A 23,037-nucleotide genomic window follows, 5' to 3' on the forward strand; every position below is an offset into this window, starting at 1 on the left:
ATAATGTAAGATCTGAGAGTAAAACATCTCCCCTAGGAAATAGCAACCATGAAATGGTAGAATTTAACACTGAGATTGAGAGTAAGTAAATTAGGTTGGAAACAACTGTGCTAAAATTAAATAAGGGAAATTACAAAGTAATGAGTGCAATTTTGACTAGATTGGACTGGGAAAGGGGTTGATGAACACTGACAGACATTTAAGAAAATCATTCATGCCTTCAACAAAAGTATATCCCAGTTTGGAACCACGGAAGTTAACAATAACATTAAATTAAAAGATAAAATAGCCATGTGGCAAAAATTAGTGATAAGCCAAATGATTGGGAATATTTTGAAAAGCAACAAAAGATGACAAAAAAAAAGAAAAATAAAATGGCTTGAAAAAGGTGGAAGTGAAGACTGCAGATGCTGGAAACCGGATGAAGGGCTTTTGCCTGAAACGTCGATTTTCCTGCTCAGCGGATGCTGCCTGACCTGCTGTGCTTTTCCAGCATCAATCTAATCTAGACCCTTGAAAAAGGTGGAGTTGACTCCCAACACACTCTTTCCATCAAGATCATGATGACTGGCCAGAAACGTAACTGGACTACTCATGTAAATATTGTAGCTACAAGAACAGTTCAGAACATTTCTGAGGTAGGTAATCCATCTCCAGACACCCTAAAACCTATCCACTATTTAGTGGTCACAACGATTCATCAATATTGTGATGGTGTTGCCATTGTGTTCAGCTATGTATTAAGGAGGAAAGATCCAGACCTTCGGGAGCAACTGGTTCAGGAGATTCAGATTATTTCCTACTCGAAAATACTCTTCTGTCTAGCAACCAATAAGGTAAATTGAATTTCTGCTTCCTGGTTCTTCATATTAATACTTACCATCAAAGAAGAAAACAGGACATGACATCATCAAAAAAAGTAAACCTACTTCGCAAATTATGTCAAATGCATGAGTTATTTACCAAAGTAATTTGTGTTTCTATGTCTACCATAGAGTCATAGAGATGTACAACATGGAAATAGACTTTTTGGTCCAACCCGTCCATGCCAACTAGATACCCCAACCCAATCTAGTCCCACCTGACAGCATCCGGCCCACATCCCTCCAAACCCTTCCTATTAGGTTAGATATATTGGAAGAACAATGCTTATTGTGGGCAGCACGGTGGCACAGTGGTTAGCACTGCTGCCTCACAGCACCAGAAACCTGGGTTCAATTCCCGCCTCAGGCAACTGTATGTGTGGAGTTTACACATTCTCTGTGTGTGGGTTTCCACCAGGTGCTCCGGTTTCCTCCCACAGCACAAAAAATGTGCAGGTTAGGTGAGTTGGCTATGCTAAATTGCCTGTAATGTTAAGTGAAGGGGTAAATGTAGGTGGGTGGGTTGCCCTTCAAAGGGTCGGTGTGAACTTTTTGGGCCGAAGGGGCTGTTTCCACACTGTAAGTAATCTAGTCTTATATTATTACTTATCATAACAGTTCCCTGAAATTGTTTTCCAACACTCAATGTTATTTGAGCAAAATTAAACGAGCCGAGCAACACAGTAATCAGATTCGGCTGCAGGGGTTGCTAAACTTGAAGTTCACATGGGATTCCTCTAACTTTAATTACGTTTTTCCGTGCTTTCTCATTTGTCAATAATAATTCAATATAAGAAGAGAAACTTGCTCTGATGCCAAATACCAGCAGCGGACTCCACCAGCAATAACTGCAATGTATTTGTTGTGTTTGCTGTTGCTTGTTTTAATGGCCTCTATGTTCGGCAAAGGCAATCAAAGTTGCACACTTCAAGGAAGGTTTAACTTGCCAGAGCTTTCACAAGATGGAGACATCATCATTGGTGGAGTTTTCCCCATTCATTACCGAGGAGAGCTTCCAAAGACTTCCTACCAAATTCTACCAGAAACTCCAACATGTATAGAGTGAGTGAAGTCTTCCTCAATATGTTATTGAGAACTCAAAGGGACTGTGAGAGGAAATGCCATGGTATAGTCCAAACTGACTGAAAACAGAGAAAGGAAGAGCTTCACAAAAAAGACAGGGGTCAGAGATTCTAAGAGTGTGGGAGAGGCTGGTTGGAAGAAGATGCTATTACCAATGTGGATAATTTACAATGAGTGTAGATTTCATTTTTCTCTAAACTAATTCTAAATTTATTTCAGATAGACTGAAATTCACATATGAACCAGTAAAATAATAAGTTGCAACATTTATGTTTTTTCTCCAGATAACATGTAGTCAATCCAATAGCTTATGTTTTTTTTATGAGTGGAAATTGTGATTGTATAAATGTATGTGCTCAGAATGACTTGCTGGTATACATAGTACATGAAAGACTCTGCTACATAAATACATTTGTTTATGTGCATTTTTCAGATTCATAACATTTGTGTTTCCCACAGTTTTAACCTGAGAGCATTTCGCTGGGCTCAGTTGATGATTTTTGCTATTGAAGAAATTAATAATGACCCATTACTACTTCCCAATATCACTCTGGGGTATAAGATTTACGATTCCTGTGCCACTCCAGTGTTGGCTCTTAGAGCAGCCCTGACAATCCTTAATGGTCAAGATGAAAATGTTACACTTTTGAAATGCCGTGGAGGTTCTTCAGTGCATGCACTTATTGCTGATGCTGGCTCAACACAATCCATAGCAATCGCCCGAACAGTGGGGATATTTGGAATACCAATGGTAAGTTGCAAAATATTTAACATGAAGCTGTTATAAACTTTCTCAGTAGCATGGAGATCAAGGATAGCAATGGTACTTCAAGGTTGAGGCAAGTACTTTTTTGTTGATCGGAACTTTCAAAGAATATGGAGCAAAGACCGTTAAATAGAGCTGAGGAGGAGATAAATTTAATGTCAAGTAGGCATAAAAGTTTGCGTGGACTTCTGTTTTCACATCCATAAGTCACTCTGAGCCATACTAACAAAGAAACATCCAGTTTGATCACTAGTTTGAGTTATGTTAATCAAGCTGCACTTGAGCAATGCTAAAGGTTTTGCAATTATCATTCCAGCATGAGATTATAAAAATAAATATTGCTCAGACATGGAGCATGGGCCTTGTTAGCAGGATGCATGATCTGATATTGGGAGGGATGGAATTCAGTCTCATAGCCAGCACATACACCATTTCAAAAGAACGCATCAAAGTGTCACAAGCTGAGATATTATAGATAGAGTCATAGAGATGTACAGCATGGAAACAGACTCTTCGGTCCAAACCATCCATGCCGACCCAATCGATTCCCACCTGCCAGCACCCGGCCCATATCCCTCCAAACCCTTCCTATTCATATACTCATCCAAATGCCTCTTAAATGTTGTAATTGTACCAGCCTCCACCACATCCTATGGCAGCTCATTCCATACACGTACCACCCTCTGCGTGAAAAAGTTGCCCCTTAGGTCTCTTTCTAATTTGGAGCTGTATTTTCACAAGTGGTGGAAGAGAACATGAAAAAAGAAAACCATTCATCAAATCTGTGAAATTGAATGTAGAAAGATTTAATTAGATCAATTCTGCATTCTACATTGTTCTCGCAATATTGCCCTTTGGTATCTGCACAATAATGAATACTTAAAACCAAGAGATGAAAATATTTGTGAAATACATTTGGCCCTTTATGTGCAATGGGTTCAGGGACAATATGAAATAGCATTGAAATAATCTGATTTTATCCCTCCACCCTGGAGGCTTCCTGCCTATATTCCTGATAAAGGGCTTTTGCCCGAAACGTCGATTTTCCTGCTCCTCGGATGCTGCCTGACCTGCTGTGATTTTCCAGCACCACTCTGATCTAAACTCTGATCTGTATTCAAGCTGCATACAGAGAAATTGGATGAATGGCTTCCCTCTTAAGAGTTCTATGTGAAATTGCTTTGAACAATTCTTAGTTCCAGTTCATGGTTTCAGCCTACAGTCCAAATTAGCAACGATTGCTAATTTCACTCATTTTCTGCAACTGGGAACAAAACAGATCAGACTCGTTTGAATTGCCATAGAGGTATTGTTAGGTCAAAGCTTTACTTTGTAGCTAACCTGAGATCTTCCCACTTCCATTTTGAAACAATAAAAGTAAATTATGTCCTTGTACTAGCATACATTTCTTAATTCCTGAAACAACTGCTAAAACTGTACAATTTACATAGATGACAGTCTACAAATTACTGTAATCAATCATACTGGCCAATATCTGAAAGCATTCTTTTAATATTCATATCTTCATTACTTAGCATTGATTGTGGTCTTCAATAAATTAAGGAGTGGACTGTTAAATGAGAACATTGTCTTGATTTGCAAATTTGGCCAAATTTAAAGTTCACAAACGTTAAGAATGTGTATGCGAACTAATCTGCAAGGAATAATATAATGAGATTTCGTCTTCCAACCTGAGTATAAAACTGATATTGTGCATCAGGCACCCATTACAGAAACCCACTTGATTTTCCTTTCTCCTGAAACCAGTGGAAACTGGCGTGGATGAGGTGGCAAATCTTTAATGCAATTTTGAGCTGTGGCAGTAAATTGAAAATCTATCCCTCAACTTCTTGAATAGACATTTTAAAAGACAGACTTCCTAATCACAACAAAAGTACTGTATTAAAATGTCTCTTTTTGATATTTTGACAGGTTAGTTACTTTTCTTCGTGCACGTGTTTGAGCAATAAAAAGCAATTCCCAACCTTTTTCCGAACTGTACCCAGTGATTATTTCCAAGTCACAGCATTTGTGCAGCTTGTGAAACATTTTGGTTGGACTTGGTTGGCAGTGTTTGGATCCAATGATGATTATGGACACTTGGGAATTTCGACCTTTGTGGAACAAGTCACAAAAGTTGGAGTCTGTGTTGCTTTCTCTGACTTTCTCCCCAAAGTGTATGACAAGGAGAAAATCCTGCACCAAGTCAAGCTCATTAAATCGTCGAACGTCAAAGTTATTCTCGCCTTTGCTCCTGAGATAGATCTGAGCTTCTTGATGGAGGAACTTGTGCGGCAGAATGTCACTGGATTGCAATGGTTGGCTAGTGAAGGCTGGAGCACTGCAGCACTGCTCTCTACAGCAGGCAATTCTGAAACTTTGGGTGGGACGTTGGGTTGGGCAATTCGTAGGGCTGATATTCCCGGTATTAAACAGTTCCTGGTCAGGCTCCATCCATCCAAGTACCCAGGCAATGTATATATTAAGCAGTTTTGGGAAGCTGTGTTTCATTGTACGTGGACACCATACAACAACACAGGAGAAACAAGGATGGGGCCTTCAAAACAAGAGTGCACTGGCCAAGAAAACTTAAAAGACGTCCGTACCATATTCACTGATGAATCACAATTGAGAGTTTCCTACAATGCATATAGAGCTGTTTATGCTGTGGCCCATTCTATCCATAACATAATGCTGTGCAAAAAGGGCCAAGGGCCATTTATCAATAAAGCATGTCCAGACATTTCAAACCTTAAACCTTGGCAGGTAAGTGGTCTATCAATAAAAATTGCATCTTAAAGCATTTAGTATTCAAATCACATGACAATAAATTTACACTCAATGCACTTGATAAGAATGACTTGTCAGATAATCCCACACAATAGGCAATAGCATGTGTAATCGTGATCATCGCAACTAAATGCAATTCAAATAAGGTTGTTGCGATAGAAACAAATATAAATTGTGAAGATAAATTGTTTTCACACCAGGTCTCAGTCAAATCCATGCATTCACTTTTTTGAATTGATCTGCCATCGTGTAGTTTGCAGTAAATCTGACAATCTACTATTTGAATGAATAAGAACAAAAAAAATGTATTTTTCTGTAAGGGGAGTGAAGCTTGCTTGATTCTAAATAATATAAGTATATATATTGTCCTTCTGATGATTCATTAAGCCAAGATATATCTGACCTCTCATGTGAACATGAAAGATCCTGTGACACTCTTAATTCTTCGAGTATGGAACATGTATAACCTATGACAGATATCTAAAACAAATTGAGTCATACAGTCCTAGAGATGTACAGCATGGAAACAGACCCTTTGGTCCAACACATCCATGCTAACCAGATAACCTAACCTAACCTAGTCCCATTTGGGAGCACTTGGCCCATATCCCTCTAAATACTTCCTATTCATATATGCATCCAGATGCCTTTTAAATTCTATAATTATGCCAGCCTCCATCACTTCCTCTGGCAGCTCATTCTTTACACACACCACCCTCTATGTGAAAATGTTGCCTCTTATGTCTCTTTTAAATTTTCCCCTCTCACCTGAAACTTATGCCTTCTAGTTCTGGACTCCCCCTACTCCAGGGAAAAGACTTTGCTTATTTACCCTATTTATACCCCTCATGATTTTATAAACCTCTATAACGTCACCCCTCAGCCTCTGATGCTCCAGGGAAAACAGCCCCAGCCTATTCAGCCTCTCCTTTTGGCTCAAATCCTCCAACGCTGGCAACATCCTTATAAATCTTTTCTGAACTCTTTCAAGCTTCACAATATCCTTCTGATAGGAGGGGTCCAGAATTGCACACAGTATTCCAAAACTGGCTCTGATTACTATCTAAGGAAGCTCACTGCGCTCAATTTGACTGTTTTATTTCTTACATTACAAATCTCATTACAGTTTTGAAATGTTCTGGTCATGTGATAAGCGGTGCAGAAATGGAAAGATTTCTTTATTATGGAAGCCAGATTAGATTAGATTAGATTCTCTACAGTGTGGAAACAGGCCCTTCAGCCCAACAAGTCCATACCGACTCTTCAAAGGGTAATCCACCCAGACTCATTTCCCCTCTGATTAATGCACCTAACACTATGGGCAATTTAGCTTGGCCAATTCATCTGGCCTGCACATCTTTGGACTGTGGGAGGAAACCAGAGCACCCAGAAGAGACCCACGCAGACATGTGGAGAATGTGCAAATTCTACACAGACAGTCACTCAAGGCTGGAATCGAACCCGGATCCCTGGTGCCATGAGGTAGCAGTGCTAACCACTGAGCCATTGTGCCACTCCAGATACCATGAGTTTTCCACTATTTTTCCTGAATTTAGCAGGAAACATTTGATTTTCCTTTTCATAGTATGAAATAAGTATTTTGTATCCATTTTCAAATGTGGTGCTTTAAATAAAATAGATACATTTAAAACATTTAAAATTTTCTAATTTAGGATTTTCTGTTACGATACTTAACGTTTGGATTGAAACCAATATCAGTGGAACATGAAGGCAAGTAACTGGCAGCATATAAATTGGAGGCAAAATTCCATTCAAAAACAAAATGTATATGAAAATTTTGAACATTTCCAAAACGAATTTTAAAAAGTCTGAGGATATTATCCCTCAACCCAGATAAATAATTTTAGCACTTGGCTTTCATGCATTTCAGAATGAAAAATGGGACTGGCCTTTGGAATTGTGTTGTATTTCAAAAAAAGAACCTGCATTTTTACTGTAGATGCCAACAATGTACTATTGAAGCATAGCTATTTATATAGACAATTTGGCAGCCAACATGCACAGCAATCTCCCACAAAGTGTAATAGTATAAATGATTTGATCACCTGTTTTTGACATGGATTGAGGAATAAATATTGTCATGGTACCCAGCCAACTCACTGTACTTATCCAATTGTACAATATGATCAATTATTTCCATTTGAAAGGTCAGAAGACTCCTTGGTTTACTTCCTCATTTAAAAGATGGCACCAAAAAGAGTGCTGCACTCCCTCAATACAATACTCAATACTGGAATATCAGATGAAGTCGTGTGGTCAAGTTCTGAAGGGGGGCTTTACTCCATGGACTTATGTCAATAAATAAATGACACTTATGACTATTTCAGATGTATGAGTCAGTGGCAGCCTTACTGGAGTTTCATGTTGACTTTAAATACTGGCTATAAGTATAACAGGAAGCATATTCTCTGATTTCTACACAAAGGTCCTGCGTTACTTAAAGGAGGTTAACTTTACAACTACGCTTGGAGATGAAGTGAGATTCAATGCCAATGGTGATCCTCTTGCAGCCTATGATCTCTTGAATTGGCAGGTGGACTCAAATGGGAACATTAAGTATGTTAAAGTTGGCCAGTACGATGCATCTGCTGAGACTGAGAACCAACTGGTGATACAGGAGAATGCTATAATCTGGAATGGAGGCCAAAAAATGGTAAGGAATGAAGGAAAATTAATGTCCATACCTTATTTCGTGCAGCTGAAAGTTTCAGTGGCCAAAACATCATCAAAGATATACAGATCATCTCAGAAAATTCTACATCCTCTTCCATCATTGTGATTAACATCATGAAACAAACAAGCAAAGATGGGCATGGAGAGTGGGAGTAAGTGATTGTATATTCTTATCAGATTGAGAGGTGTCTATCAGAAAGAAGACACAAAAATTCAAGGAGATAAAAAGGCAAAAGAGAAAGATTTGGAAGATGTACAGAGTGGTATTATGTAAGACCTTGACAATGCCCTATATTGTAAAACAAGCAGAAGTGAGTTGACAGCCTATTTTACTTGTCTCTCTATTTTGATGGAACTAAGAATGATAATGATAGGTAGCCTGCCAACTCATGAACCATCATTTCAATTATCACATGCAGTCAACTCTACTCACAGTGAGAAATTGAAATAAGATGAATCCGAATAAAGGATTCATGCAAATAGAGTAATCAAAAGAGATTTTGATTAATCAGTTTCTGGTATTTCTGATATTGTGATTCTATTTAAATGTTAAACACTTGTGGCCATAACAGAGATGTGGGTTTCACAGGGGGAGGAATGGTTATTAGATGTTCCAGGGTTTAGAACATTTAAAAAGAACAGGGAGGGTGGAAAAAGAGGTGGAGGTGTAGCATTGTTGATCAGAGAGTGCATCACAGCTACAGAAACAAAGATTGTTGAGGAAGGTTTGTCTATTGAATCAGTATAGGTGGAAGTTAGGAACAGCAAGGGATCAGTCACCTCACTGGGGACTTTCTACAGACCCCCTAATAGTAGTAGAGAGATTGAAGTTCTTAAAAGCTGGCAGATTTTGGAAAAATGCAGATGTAGCAGGGCTGTTGTTATGGGTGATTTCCATTTTCCCAATATTGACTGGAACCTCCTTAGTGCAGATGGTTTGGTTGGAGCCTTTTTTGTCAGGTGTGTTCAGGAGGGGTTCCTTACTTAGTATGTAGACAGACCAACGAGGGGAGAGACCATTTTGGATTTGGATTTGGATTTGGTGTTTGGCAACGAGGTATCATTGGGAGCAATTGTTCCACAGAAATGGCACAGCAGACATGTGGAGACTGTTTAAGGAGCAGTTGTTGCGAGTGATGCACAAATTTGTTCCTCTGAGACAGGTAAGAAGAGGTAAAATTAAGGAACCTTGGATCTATCACAGCTTTAGAGGATTACAGGCTTGCTAGAAAGGAGCTCAGAAATGGACTGAGGAGAGTCAGGAGGGGGCACGAGAAAGGCTTGGCAGGAAGGATTAGAGAGAACCCAAAAGCATTTTACTCATATGTGAAGAATAAGAGAATGATCAGGGAGAAGGTAGGGCAAATCAGGGATAGCATAGGGAACTTGTGCGTGGAGTCTAAGCAGATAGGGGAAGCCCTAAATGAGTTTTTTGCTTCGGTTTTCACTAAGGAAAGGCACCTTACTGTGAATGCGAAGTTTGAGAAGCAGGGATACAGGCTTGATCAGATCAAGATTGATAAAGTTGATGTGCTCGAAATTTTGGCAAACGTAAAGATTGATAAGTCCCCAGGGCCAGACCAGATTTATCCTAGGCTGCTCTGGGAAGTGAGAAAGGAGTTGCTACGCCACTGGAGAAGATCTTTGCTTCCTCACTCTTCACGGGAATCGTACAGGAGGATTGGAAGGAGGTGAATGTTGTTTCTCTTTTTAAGAATTCCTGGCAATTACAGACCAGGCAGTCTTGAAGACTGTGGTTAGCAAGGTTTTGGTAAGAATTCAGAGAGATAGGATTTATGACTATTTGGAAAAGCGTAGCATGATTAAAGACAGTCAGCATGGCTGCGTGAGGGGCAGGTCATGCCTAACTAATCTTATTGAGTTCTTTGAGGAGGTGACAAGACAGGTCGACAAAGGTCGAGCAGTGGATGTGGTGTACATGGACTTCAGCAAGGCATTTGGTAAGGTTCCCCATGGTAGGCTCATTCATAAAGTCAGGAAGTATGGGATACAAGATTTGGTGTTCTTGCTTCAGAACTGGTTGGCTTACAGAACTGGTTGGCTTTCCATCTACAGAAGTGGTTGTAGATGGAAAGTATTCCGCCTGGAGGTCAGTGTCGAGTGGTGTCCTGCAGGCCTTTGTTCTTGGGCCACTGCTCTTTGTAGTTTTTTTATGAATGACTAGGATAATGAGATTGAGGGGTAAGTTAGTAAATTTGCAGATGACACAAAGGTTGGAGGTGCCATTGATAGTATCGGTGGTTATTGCAGGCTGAAGCACGACATAGACAGGATGCAGAGCTGGGCTGAGAAATGGCAGATGGGGTTCAACCTGGAAAAAAGCAAAGTCGTGCATTTTGGAAGGTTGAACTTGAATGCTAAATATAGGGTTAAAGACAGGATTCTTGGCAGTGTGGAGGAACAGAGAGATCTAGGTGTTCAAGCACATAGATCCCTCAAAGTTGCCACCCAAGTGGATAGGGTTGTTAAGAAAGCATATGGTGTTTTGGCTTTCATTAACAGGGGGATCAAGTTTAAGAGCCGCGAGGTTTTGCTACAGCTCTACAAGTCCCTGGTGAGACCACACTTCGAATATTGTGTCCAGTTCTGATTGCCCTACTATAGGAAAGATACAGAGGCTTTGGAGAGGGTGCAAAGAAGGTATACCAGGATGCTGCCTGGACTGGAGGGCTTGCCTTATCAAGAGAGGTTGACTAAGCTCGGACTTTTCTCTTTGGAGAGAAGGAGGAAGAGGTGACCTGATTGAGGTATACAAGGTAATGAGAGGCATGGATAGAGTTAATAGCCAGAGACCTTTCCCTAGGGCAGGATTGATTAGCATGAGGGGTCATAGTTTTAAGATATTAGAAGGAAGGCATAGAGGGGACGTCAGAGGAAGGTTCTTTACACAGAGAGTTGTGAATGCATGGAATGCGTCACCAGCGGTGGTGGTGGAAGCAGCATCATTAGGGACATTTAAGTGACGGCTGGACATGCACATGATAGCAGTGAATTGAGGGGTGTGTAGGTTAAGTTATTTTATTTTACATTAGGATTAATGCTCGGCACAACGTTGTGGGCCAAAGGGCCTGTTCTGTGCTGTACTTTTCTATGTTCTACGTTCTAATTGGAAAAATACAACAGTCAATCCATTCTGTATTAATGTATCCATTATCAGTTTAATTTTGTTCGCATAACAGGTTTTAGATCAAATCTCATTATTTTCTCAGGAGGTTAAACAAATGCAATTCATAAACTATGACCTCCTGAATAATGCACAGAATTAATAAAATAGAAAGTTATTGCTCTTTTCCTATCCAGGTCATCAAGTCACAGTGCAGTGAAACTTGTTTACCTGGAACAAGAAAAGGAGTCAGACCTGGACAGCCAATTTGTTGCTTTGATTGTATACCCTGTGCTGAAGGTGAAATTAGCAATGAAACTGGTATGTATATCTATTTGCCTTCATCTCCCTGTTTTTACATATAATTCATCTATTTACACATTTGTGTCTATTTATCTTATCTTTATTTATCTATCTGGCTAACTATGAAATTGAGGACAAGCTATTAAGAGATTAATTTATCTCATGATGGCTATTCAGATCAGTTAGTTGCGATTTTAAAGAGTGCTTTATGGCAGCATCACAATATGTTGAAGGTCATGTGAGTATAATATTCATTCTTCTTTTTATAAAAACTGTAAGTGAGAAATTGGATTTGGGAAAATACAGCACAAATGACCAAAATTTGTCATTTCAAAAAAAAATGCTCATGGTTGTGGGCGTCACTGGCTAGGCCAGCATTTAGTACCAAGTTCTAATTATCCCAAAGAAAGTGTTGGTGAGCTTCCTCCTTAGACAACTGTAGAGACATCCACATTGCTGTTAGGAAGGGGCTTGCAGGATTTTGAACCTCTAACAGTACGGTATGTGGCAGGTGGTGATATGCACATGCATCTGCTGCCCTGTCCTACTGGATAGCAAAGGTCATGAGTTTAAAAATTCCTACTGGAGGAGCTTTGATGGTGTTGTTGCAATGCATCTTGTAGCTGGTACATACTGCAGACCACAGTACATTGGTAGTGAAGGGAAATTGATGGGTGACAATCAAGTGGTTGCTTTGTCCTGCATGAGGTCAAGTTTCCTGAGTGTTCTTGGAGCTGCACTCATTCAGACAGTTGGGAATTATTCCATCATCCTCCTCAGTTGTGTTTTTAAGATGGCAGATAAAATATTGAGGGCACAAGAAATGAGTTACTCACCACAGAATTCCTAGCCTATGACCTGCCATTGTTGCCACAGTATTTCTATGACTGGTCCAGTTCAGTTTGACAGTTTGAATTTCAAGGGTTGATGGTTCTTTATTAGAGATAGCTATGGCATTGGTCTAGTATAAATATTGCCTGTCACTTACTAGCCCAACCTGGAAGTTTACCAGGTCTTGCAACATAGAAACACATACTGCTTATTTGAGGAGCTGTGAATGGATCTGAACATTGCACAATCATTAGCAAACATTGCCACATCTGGCCTTCTGACCAAGGGAATATAATTGATGAAGTACCTGAAAACTTTTGGGCCTAGGTCATAGGAACTCTTGTAGTAATGTTCTGGAGCTAATTCATTTAGCTTATTCATTTGTTTACCTAGTTTAAAATATGAAAAAAGCTTTAATATAAACTGTTACTATTTCTTTATTTTTCTATTATTTAATGAAATAATGATTAACTTTTCAACTCTCGTTTCTCTTACTACTTTGCACCTAAGCTTTTTTTGTACCTAGATACCTTGGTACCTAAGATGATGCCATATGTGTCGACATTATACACTTTTCACTGTACTTTTGTACTTCTGTAATTGAGTATACATGACAATGAAATCTAAAGTCTAAAAATCTAAAATGTAGACACAATTATCTTCCTGGATATGGCAGAAGCCAGTGAAATGATTCCCATTGATTCCAGTTTTGCTGGGGCTCTTTGATGTTAAAGGTAGTCGAATGCTGCCTCACATTTGGAATACAACTCTTTTTTCCATGTTTGGATAAAGGCTTAAATGAGGTCAGGAACCAAGTCGCCCAAACTGAGGGTCAGTGAGTAAATTGTTCTTTGCAAGTCACACTTGATAGCACTGTTGGTTAGCCTTTTACACACTGCTTGATTTTTTTTTCCCATTACTCCCAAATTGCAATGTGCAATAATATGTATGAACACAAGAAATTCATAGTTGATTGTGCACAATGAGGCTTGGCCAGGTGCCCAGATTGCCATTAGATTATTGAAACAACTAATCTTGAGCGAAGACTTTGCCTGATTGTTAGCTCTGGATTTTTGATTTCTTTGTTAAGTGCATAATGTTTATAACATCAGATGTTTGCAATTTCTAAAACCAAAGCTTTAGAGGGTCTAGATGATTTACACTTCTGTTGGCCTGTAGTAACGAGCTTTCTTATTTAGAAAATGAAAGGTTATCAATGAATGACAGTTCTATTTAAAGATGTTTTGCCATTCTAATGTCACCATCAAATACATTGATTCCACCCAGTGTTTAGTGGATAAATGTACAAGGAAGTGTCATAACTTAGTATGGGGGCATGAAAGGCATGAGGGTGGCTGGTGTACAAGTCACACAAGGGTCTTGAGGGGTTTGGTGTTTCAGTAAAAGGGCATCAGGTAACATGGATACAGCATAGGGAGCCTGTGGAAATGAGGAGTTCTGGGGATGAGGGCTCGGAAGTTTTAAATTTTCCATTATAGCTGGGATGATGTCGCAAACCACCAGAATTGACTTTTTAACAATTTTCCTCAACATCCTGCTGCCCCTTTGTCCACCTCTGTATTCTTTCTATCGTTACCTTTCCTGGATCTGCTCTACATAACCTAATTTTGGGGCTGTTTCACCTGATTATCATAAATCATGACAGGAAATCAGGATTTTTGAACCGGACGTGTCGCCTTATTTTTTAGAACATAAAGCCAAGTAGCCAGACTGGGCAAATCACCCCTTGAGCCTGCTCTGTCATTTGATACAACCATGGCTTGTCTCATTTCTGCCCAAAATCCACTTTCCTATCTGCTCTCCACAATCCTTTTATTACTAATAAAAAATCTTTCTCCTCTTTGTATTTATTTAATGTACCAGTATCTACCTCATTCTGGGGTCATACATTCAACAGATTCACAACATGTTGCGAGAAGCAGTTTCTCCTTAGTTCTGGTTTAAAGCATACCCCTTATCCTGAAGCTATGACCCTTCATTGTAGATTGCCCCAAATTGGGAAACATCTTTTCTACATCTTGTTTTGGTCCAGATAGATAAATAGAAAGTAGTCAATCTTGAAATGTACTGAAAAACATGTCCTGTGTTGTCTTCTGCAGATTCCGTGGACTGCTTGGCATGTCAGTCCGATTACTGGCCAAACCTAAATAGAGACAAATGCATCCCAAAGGAAATTGAGTTTTTGTCATTTGGAGACACCATGGGGATCATTTTAACAACATTGTCCTTATTTGGTGCTTGCATATCAATGGTTGTTATGGCTGTTTTCTACTATTATAAGGATACACCTATTGTCAAAGCTAACAATTCTGAGTTAAGCTTTCTTCTTTTATTTGCATTGGTATTCTGCTTCCTCTGCTCCCTTCTCTTCATGGGTCAACCAACAGTCTGGTCCTGCATGTTCCGACATACAGCATTCGCAATCATATTTGCCCTTTGCATCTCTTGCATCCTTGGAAAAACAATCACAGTATTAATGGCATTCACTGCAACACATCCAAATAATGATGTTATGAAATGGTTTAGTCCACTACAACGAAGTCTTGCTGTGTTTCTTCTGCCATCAATTCAAGTTGTGATATGTATTCTGTGGTTGATATTATCACCCCCATTTCCAGCAAAGAATATTGAATATCAAAGTGTGACCATTATATTAGAATGTGATGTGGGGTCAGCAACAGCCTTTTATTGCATGTTGGGCTATATTGGCTTACTCTCTGTTATGTGCTTTGTTCTTGCATTCCTAGCACGTACGTTGCCAGATAACTTCAATGAAGCAAAGTTTATCACTTTCAGCATGCTGATCTTCTGTGCAGTTTGGATAACTTTCATCCCAGTTTACATCAATTCCGGAAAGTACATAGTAGCTGTTGAAATATTTGCAATATTGTCTTCCAGTTTTAGTTTGTTGGTCTGTATATTTGCTCCAAAGGTTTATATCATTCTATTGAGGCCAGAACTGAACACCAAAAGAAATATAATGGGCCGGTCGTCCTCTAACAAGTTTTGAATATGAGAAAAATAATTATCTGTAGTCTATCTAAAAGCAAAATTTATAAGTGGCCCAACTTTTATTTACTGCAATGCTAAAATTAGCATTTGTCATTTTGTATATTCTAATGGCTGTAACATACAGTAGAGTCCTTAGAAAATATCCAAGAGAAAATAAAAAAACAATATAAATATCTGAGAGCTTATTTAGCCTCCCACTTTATCAACACCATCTGACCAGTGACCTTACAATAACAACAGTGTCCTGAACAATAATTATCCTTCAACTAACGTCACTAAAATAATTTACCAAGTCATTACTGCACTGATATTCATGGGACCTTGCTGTGCGCAAATTGGCTGTTGTAATACCTGCATTACAACAATGTCTGCAATTTGAAAGTAATTTGTTACAAAGTGTCTTGGAACATCCAATTCTCCTTTTCTGAGCATAATGCAATTTCACAGCAACATTGTAATCTCTCAGTAGACACAATACCAACATTTATATTTTTAGATCTACATCACAGGAATCCACTCAACTGAAAACAGAAGATATGATAAATCAACAAATTTTGTTTGTGAAGCATTAACTTGACTTTAAATCAATTGCTTCCTCAGATTTTAAGTAGATATGGAAATAAAAATTGTCCAAAAAGCCTTACATTCAGGACAGATCCCAGAGGATTGGAAACCTGCCATGTAACAACTTTATTGAAAAGGAAGGGAGACAAAAATGAGTAACTATAGCCAATTAGCGTAACACCCATCATTGGGAAAATTTTATATTCTATGACAGGGATGACATGCAGAGTTTTTAGAAATACATAATAAATCAAGAAGAGTCAGAATGTCTTTATGAAAGGAAAATTATATCTGATAAATTTATTATGATAAATTGAGGATGTAACAAACAAGATAGTTGAAGGGGAACCAGTAAATATAATATATTTGGATTTACAAAACTATTTAATAAGATACCACAAAATATGCTACTTAAGAGCCCTTAGTTTTGGGAGAATTATATGAATGTGAATCGAGAATTGGTTGACGAATAGAAGACAGAGAGTTGAGATAAAAGGGACACTTTCAAGATGGCAATCTTTAGTTAGTGGAGTGCATCAGGTAATTAGTGCTTCGGCCACAGTTTATATTATATTATATATTAATGACTTGGATGATAGAAGCCAAGATTGCAGATGACATGAAAATAGGTGGTAAAGAAGGAGGGGGGGGGGGGGGGGGGGTGGCGTTGCTAATTAGAAATAGTATAACAGCTGCAGAAAGGCAGCTCAAGGGGGATCTGCCTTTGGAGGTAGTATGGGCTGAAGTCAGAAATAGGAAAGGAGCTGTCACCTTGTTGGGTGTTTACTATAGCCCCCCCCCAATAGCAGCAGAGATGTGGAGAAACAGATTGGGAAACAGATTTTGGAAAGGTGCAGAAGCCACAGGGTAGTAGTCATGGGGGATTTCAACTTCCCAAATATTGATTGGAAGCTCTTTAGATCAAGTAGATTGGACGGGGCGGTGTTTGTGCAGTGTGTCCAGGAAGCTTTTCTAACTCAGTATGTAGATTGTCCAACCAGAGGGGAGGCCATATTGGATTTGGTACTTGATAAGGAACCGGGACAAGTGATGGGCTTGTTAGTGGGTGAACATTTTGGTGATGGTGACCACAATTCTGTGACTTTCACCTTGGTTATGGAGAGAGATACGTGCGTGCAACAGGGTAGGTTTTACAATTGGGGGAAGGGTAAATATGATGCTGCAAGACAGGATCTGAGGAGCATAAATTGGGAGTACAGGCTGTCAGGGAAGGATGTCATTGAAATGTGGAACTTTTTCAAGGAACAGATACGACATGTCCTTGATATGAATGTGCCTGTCAGGCAGGAAAGAGATGGTCGTGTGAGGGAACATTGGTTGACGAGGGAGGTTGAATGTCTTGTAAGGAGGAAGAAGGAGGCTTACATAAGGTTGAGGAAACAAGGTTCAGACAGAGCATTGGAGGGAGACAGGATAGCCAGGAGGGAGCTGAAGAAAGACATTAGGAGAGCTAAGAGAGGGCATGAAAAATCTTTGGCGGGTAGGATCAATGATACTCCCAAGGCAATTTTATGCATATGTGAGAAACATGAGAATGACGAGAACGAGGGTAGGTCCTATCAAGGACAGTAGTGGGAGACTGTGCATTGAGTGCATTGATAGGAGAGGTCTTGAATGAGTACTTTTCTTCAGTATTTACAAATAAGAGAGACCATATTGTTGAAGAGGAGAGTATGAAACGGACTGGTAAGCTAGAGGAGATACTTGTTAGGAGGGAAGATGTGTTGGGCATTTTGAAAAACTTGAGGATAGACAAGTCCCCTGGGCCTGACGGGATATATCCTAGGATTATGTGGGAAGCAAGAGAGGAAATTGCAGAACCGTTAGCAATGATCTTTTCATCTTCACTGTCAATGGGGGTGGTGCCAGGGGACTGGAGAGTGGCAAATGTTGTGCCCCTGTTCAAAAAAGGGAATAGGGATAACCCCGGGAATTACAGGCCAGTTAGTCTTACTTCGGTGGTAGGCAAAGTAATGGAAAGGGTACTGAGGGATAGGATTTATGAGTATCTGGAAAGACACTGCTTGATTAGGGACAGCCAGCACGGATTTGTGAGGAGTAGGTCTTGCCTTACAAGTCTTATTGAATTCTTTGAGGAGGTGACCAAGCATGTGGATGAGGGTAGGGCATGGATTTTAGTAAGGCATTTGATAGGGTTCCCCATGGTAGGCTTATGCGGAAAGTCAGGAGGCATGGGATAGTGGGAAGTTTGGCCAGTTGGATAGAGAACTGGCTAACCGGTCAAAGTCAGAGAGTGGTGGTAGATGGTAAATATTCAGCCTGGAGCCCAGTTACAAGTGGAGTTCTGCAGGGATCAGTTCTGGGTCCTCTGCTGTTTGTAATTTTTATTAATGACTTGGATGAGGGAGTCGAAGGGTGGGTCAGTAAATTTGCAGATGATACGAAGATTGGTGGAGTTGTGGATAGTGAGGAGGGCTCTTGTCAGCTGCAAAGGGACTTGGATATGATGTAGAGCTGGGCTGAGGAGTGGCAGATGGAGTTCAACCCTGCCAAGTGTGAGGTTGTCCATTTTGGAAGGACAAATAAGAATGCAGAATACAGGGTTAACAGTAGGGTTCTTAGTAAGGTGGAGGAGCAGAGGGATCTTGGGGTCTATGTTCATAGATCTTTGAAAGTTGCCACTCAGGTGGATAGAGCTTGTAAGAAGGTGTATTAACGTTCATTAGCAGAGGGATTGAATTCAAGAGTCGTGAGGTGATGTTGCAGCTGTATAGGACCTTGGTAAGGCCACATTTGGAGTATTGTGTGCAGTTCTGGTCGCCTCATTTTAGGAAAGATGTGGAAGCTTTGGAGAGGGTGCAGAGGAGATTTACCAGGATGTTGCCTGGAATAGAGAATAGGTCGTACGGGGATAGGTTGAGAGTGCTAGGCCTTTTCTCATTGGAATGGCGAAGGATGAGGGGTGACTTGATAGAGGTTTATAAGATGACCAGGGGAATAGATAGAGTAGACAGTCAGAGACTTTTTCCCCGGGTACAACAGAGTGTTACAAGGGGACATAAATTTAAGGTGAAGGGTGGAAGGTATAGGGGGGATGTCAGGGGTAGGTTCTTTACCCAGAGAGTGGTGGAGGCATGGAATATGCTGCCTGTGGGAGTGGCAGAGTCAGAATCATTGGTGACCTTTAAGCGGCAATTGGATAAGTATATGGATAGGTGCTTAAGCTAGGACAAATGTTCGGCACAATATCGTGGGCCGAAGGGCTGTTCTGTGCTGTATTGTTCTATGTTCTATATTCTAGGTGGGAAGGCAAGTGGTGAAGATGACTCAACAAGTTTTTGAAGGATGTAGACATGTTAAGTCAGCAGGCAAAAGCGTGAGAATATGTTCTTTGGCAAGAAGAAAAGAAGAACAGAAAATTATTTAAATGGGATAAGACTGTAGAAAACTGCACCACAGAAGGATTGAGTTGGGGGCCTCTCCTGCAAGAATCGCCAAATTTGTGAGCAAGTTTAGCAGTTAATAGGGAAGGCAAGTGGTATGTTGATCTTCATTTCAAAGCCAATAGTGTATAAAAACAGGGAGTTCTTGCTGAAACTATACAAGGCACTAATCTTACCACATCTGGAATACTGTGAACAGTTTGATCCCCTAATCTAAGGAAAGATAAACTAGCATTGGAAGCATTCCAGGTAAGCTTCATCAGATTGAGCCTGAATATAGAGGGATTTTCTTATGAGGAGAGTTTGAATTGGCTTGGCTTGGCTTGAAGTTGAGAATAATTACTGGACACCTTATTAAAACATATAAGATTCCTAGTGGGCTTGACAGGATAGATGTGCAGAGGCTGTTTTCCATCTGGGAATGGCTAGGACGAGAGGTAAAATCTCAGAGAAAGAGATTGGGCCATTTGAGATAGAGATGAAGAGTACTTTTTTTACTGAGAGTAATAGATCTTTAAAATCCTTTACTGCAGCAGACAGTTACGGCTAGGTCATTAAGTTTATTCAAGGCTGAGGTGGACACATTGTGAATCAGTGAGGGAATCAATTATCCATTTAGCAAGTCATGTTTTAATTCAACCCTGTTTAAGGAGATTCTTTTAGTTGATTTGTGGGATGTGGTATTGATGGCTGGCCAGCATTTATTACCTGTCACTAATTCCCTTTGAGAAGGTGATGGAGAGCTGCCTTCTTGAACGTTTGCAGTCCACCTTGTTGATCCACAAGGGCCATTAGGGACAGAATACCAAGACTTTGACCTAGCAATAGTGAAGGAATGACAATATATCTCCAAATCAGGATGATGAGCAGCTTGGAGGGGAACTTGAAGATGGTGTTATCTGCTGCCCTTGTCATTCTAGATGGAAATGGTCATTGGTTTGGAAGGTACTGTCTAAGAATCTTTGGTAAATTTCTGCAGTGTGCCTTGTAAATAGTGCACACTGTTGCTTTTGAGTGTTGTTGGTGGGGTGAGTGGATGTTTGAGGCTATAGTGCCAATTAAATTTCTTGATTGTTGCTGGAGCTGAACTCATCCAGGCAAATGGGGAGCATTCCATCCCGCTTCTGACTTGTGCCTTGCAGATGGTGGATAGGTGTTGGGAAGTCAGGAGGTAAGTTACTCAGTGCAGTTCCTAACCTCTGGCCTGCTATTGTGTTTATGCAAGGTTTGTGAAGGTTTGTAGCTCAGTTTGAGGTTTAGGGTGTAGGTTTACTCGCTGAGCTGTAGGTTTGATATCCAGACGTTTCATTACCTGGCTCGGTAACAACATCAGTGGCGACCTCCAAGTGAAGCGAAGCTGTTGTCTCCTGCTTTCTATTTATATGTTTGTCTTGGATGGGGTTCCTGGGGTTTGTGGTGATGTCATTTCCTGTTCGTTTTCCGAGGGGTTAATAGATGGTATCGAGATCTATGTGTTTGTTTATGGCATTGTAGTTGGAGTGCCAGGCCTCTAGGAATTCTCTGGCATATCTTTGCTTAGCCTGTCCCAGGATAGATGTGTTGTCCCAGTCGAAATGGTGGTTTTTTTCATCCGTGTGTAGGGCTACGAGGGAGAGAGGGTTGTGTCTTTTTGTGGCTAGCTGGTGTTCGTGTATCCTGGTGGCTAACTTTCTTCCCATTTGTCCTACGTAGTGTTTGTGGCAGTCCTTGCATGGAATTTTGTAGACAACACATCTATCCTGGGACAGGCTAAGCAAAGACATGCCAGAGAATTCCTAGAGGCCTGGCACTCCAACCACAATGCCATAAACAAACACATAGATCTAGATACCATCTATCAACCCCTCAGAAAACAAACAGGAAATGACAAACCCCCGGAACCCCATCCAGGACAAACATATAAATAGAAAGCAGGAGACAACAGCTTCGCTTCACTTGGAGGTCACCACTGATGATGTTACCTAGCCAGGTAATGAAACGTCTGGATATCAAACCTACAGCTCAGTGAGCAAACCTACACCCTATTGTGTTTATGTGGTGAGTCAATTGAGTCTCTGGTTCATAATAACCCCCAGGATTTTGATATTGAGGGATTCAGTGATGAATACCATTGAATGTCAAGACTGGTTTGTAATCTCCAATTAATATTTTCCTCTTCACTCACATTTTTTGAAGATAAGTAGTAGAATCAATCAGCATCAGTGACTGACTTACTCCAGTGTATACAATGTTCTATTGGTTTACCTGCTTGATATGAAGCATAAGTAAATGTCTCTCTTTTTAAGGTAAAATTCACCAGTGGTCTGATTTTCCTTGTCAATCTCTGGAAAAAAAAATTCAGGACTGTTCTGTGCCATGTCTCCCTTCTTGTTACATTCTAAGGAAATGTTCTCTTTGTATCACTGCAACTGTTTCAGTGCCTATTTCCTTTCCCGATATCTGAAGGCTCCTTAGATTTATTCAATGACTGCAATTGATCTCTCATTTAAATTCCAGCAATTGGCTTTGTTTCAGCAATGAAAGCATGATAATTTCTTTACATCACTTCTTTATTCTAACCATTCTAATTTGTAACTATGCATCCTTCAGTCTGTTCTCTAAAATGAATACTTCTTCCATCTGCATACTCTCTATTCCTCCAATCACCTTGTGGATTTCCATATGACCATTTGCCATTTGTAATTGCAAGATTCATAGGTATCTACCAAAGCTAATTCTCTGATCTTGAATACTTGACATTCATCTAAATAAGTTTTAACTTCGCTATTTCAGAATTTTTCCATGATTACAATTTTCCTTCCATTATCAAAACTTTCCTCTAGTGTACATGAGCTAAACTGCTGATCCCACAGCATTCCTTTCTCCCTTGAAAATTCCACAAATGTCTTATGATTTGGAGATGCCGGTGTTGGACTGGGGTGTACAAAGTTAAAAATAATACAACACTAGGTTATAGTCCAACAGGTTTAATTGGAAGTACTAGCTTTCAGAGTGCTGCTCCTTCATCAGGTGGTTATGTCTGAAAGCTCTGAAAGCTAGTGCTTACAATTAAACCTGTTGGACTATAACCTGGTGTTGTGTGATTTTTAACAAATGTTTTCGTTTTCTTTCTTGTCCCTCAACTGAATTAGAATCTTTGCAGGAGCTCCCACCTCCTTCTTTCCTCTTTGTTCCAAGCTTTTCTCTTTCTAACTCATGTTCTTCAATTCCTTTATCCATTTAGAGTTCAAGTTTTCATAATTGCATTTCTTTTTAACTTTCTTTCTCTCTTTGTGTTATTGATTGTTTTATTTCCTGCTCTCTTTCTGATATTTTCTGGTTTTTCATTATCCTCTCATTCCATTAATCTCCACAGTTCTATTTTCATGATCTTCTAATTCAACTATTTTCATTTCTCTTTTCCTCTCTAAGTATGGTTTTATCATCTCTAACTCAATCGTAGTTAATTTCAGCTGTGATAACCTAATTTCAGGTTTCCTATCTCCTAATTTTAAGTGTACATTCACTTGAAGAATCTCATCCTTACAGGATCCTGCTTTTACATCTACCTTCAACTGATCT

General features: G+C 39.8%; 1 protein-coding gene across 1 annotated transcript; it reads left to right on the plus strand.

Moving 5' to 3' along the window:
* The first annotated feature begins 1,749 nt into the window (after window positions 1–1,749).
* On the plus strand, window positions 1,750–15,485 carry LOC122556352 (extracellular calcium-sensing receptor-like). The gene is made up of 6 exons (XM_043702985.2): window positions 1,750–1,925; window positions 2,406–2,697; window positions 4,645–5,478; window positions 7,949–8,176; window positions 11,518–11,641; window positions 14,575–15,485. Exons 1-6 carry the CDS (start codon window positions 1,750–1,752, stop codon window positions 15,483–15,485), a joined length of 2,565 nt encoding a protein of 854 aa, XP_043558920.2.
* The last annotated feature ends 7,552 nt before the right edge of the window (window positions 15,486–23,037 follow it).

The sequence above is a fragment of the Chiloscyllium plagiosum genome, unplaced genomic scaffold (assembly GCF_037043375.1).
Source record: "Chiloscyllium plagiosum isolate Xiang-an unplaced genomic scaffold, Cpla_swu_hap1 HiC_scaffold_13, whole genome shotgun sequence".
In the NCBI taxonomy this organism is placed as follows: Eukaryota; Metazoa; Chordata; class Chondrichthyes; order Orectolobiformes; family Hemiscylliidae; genus Chiloscyllium; species Chiloscyllium plagiosum.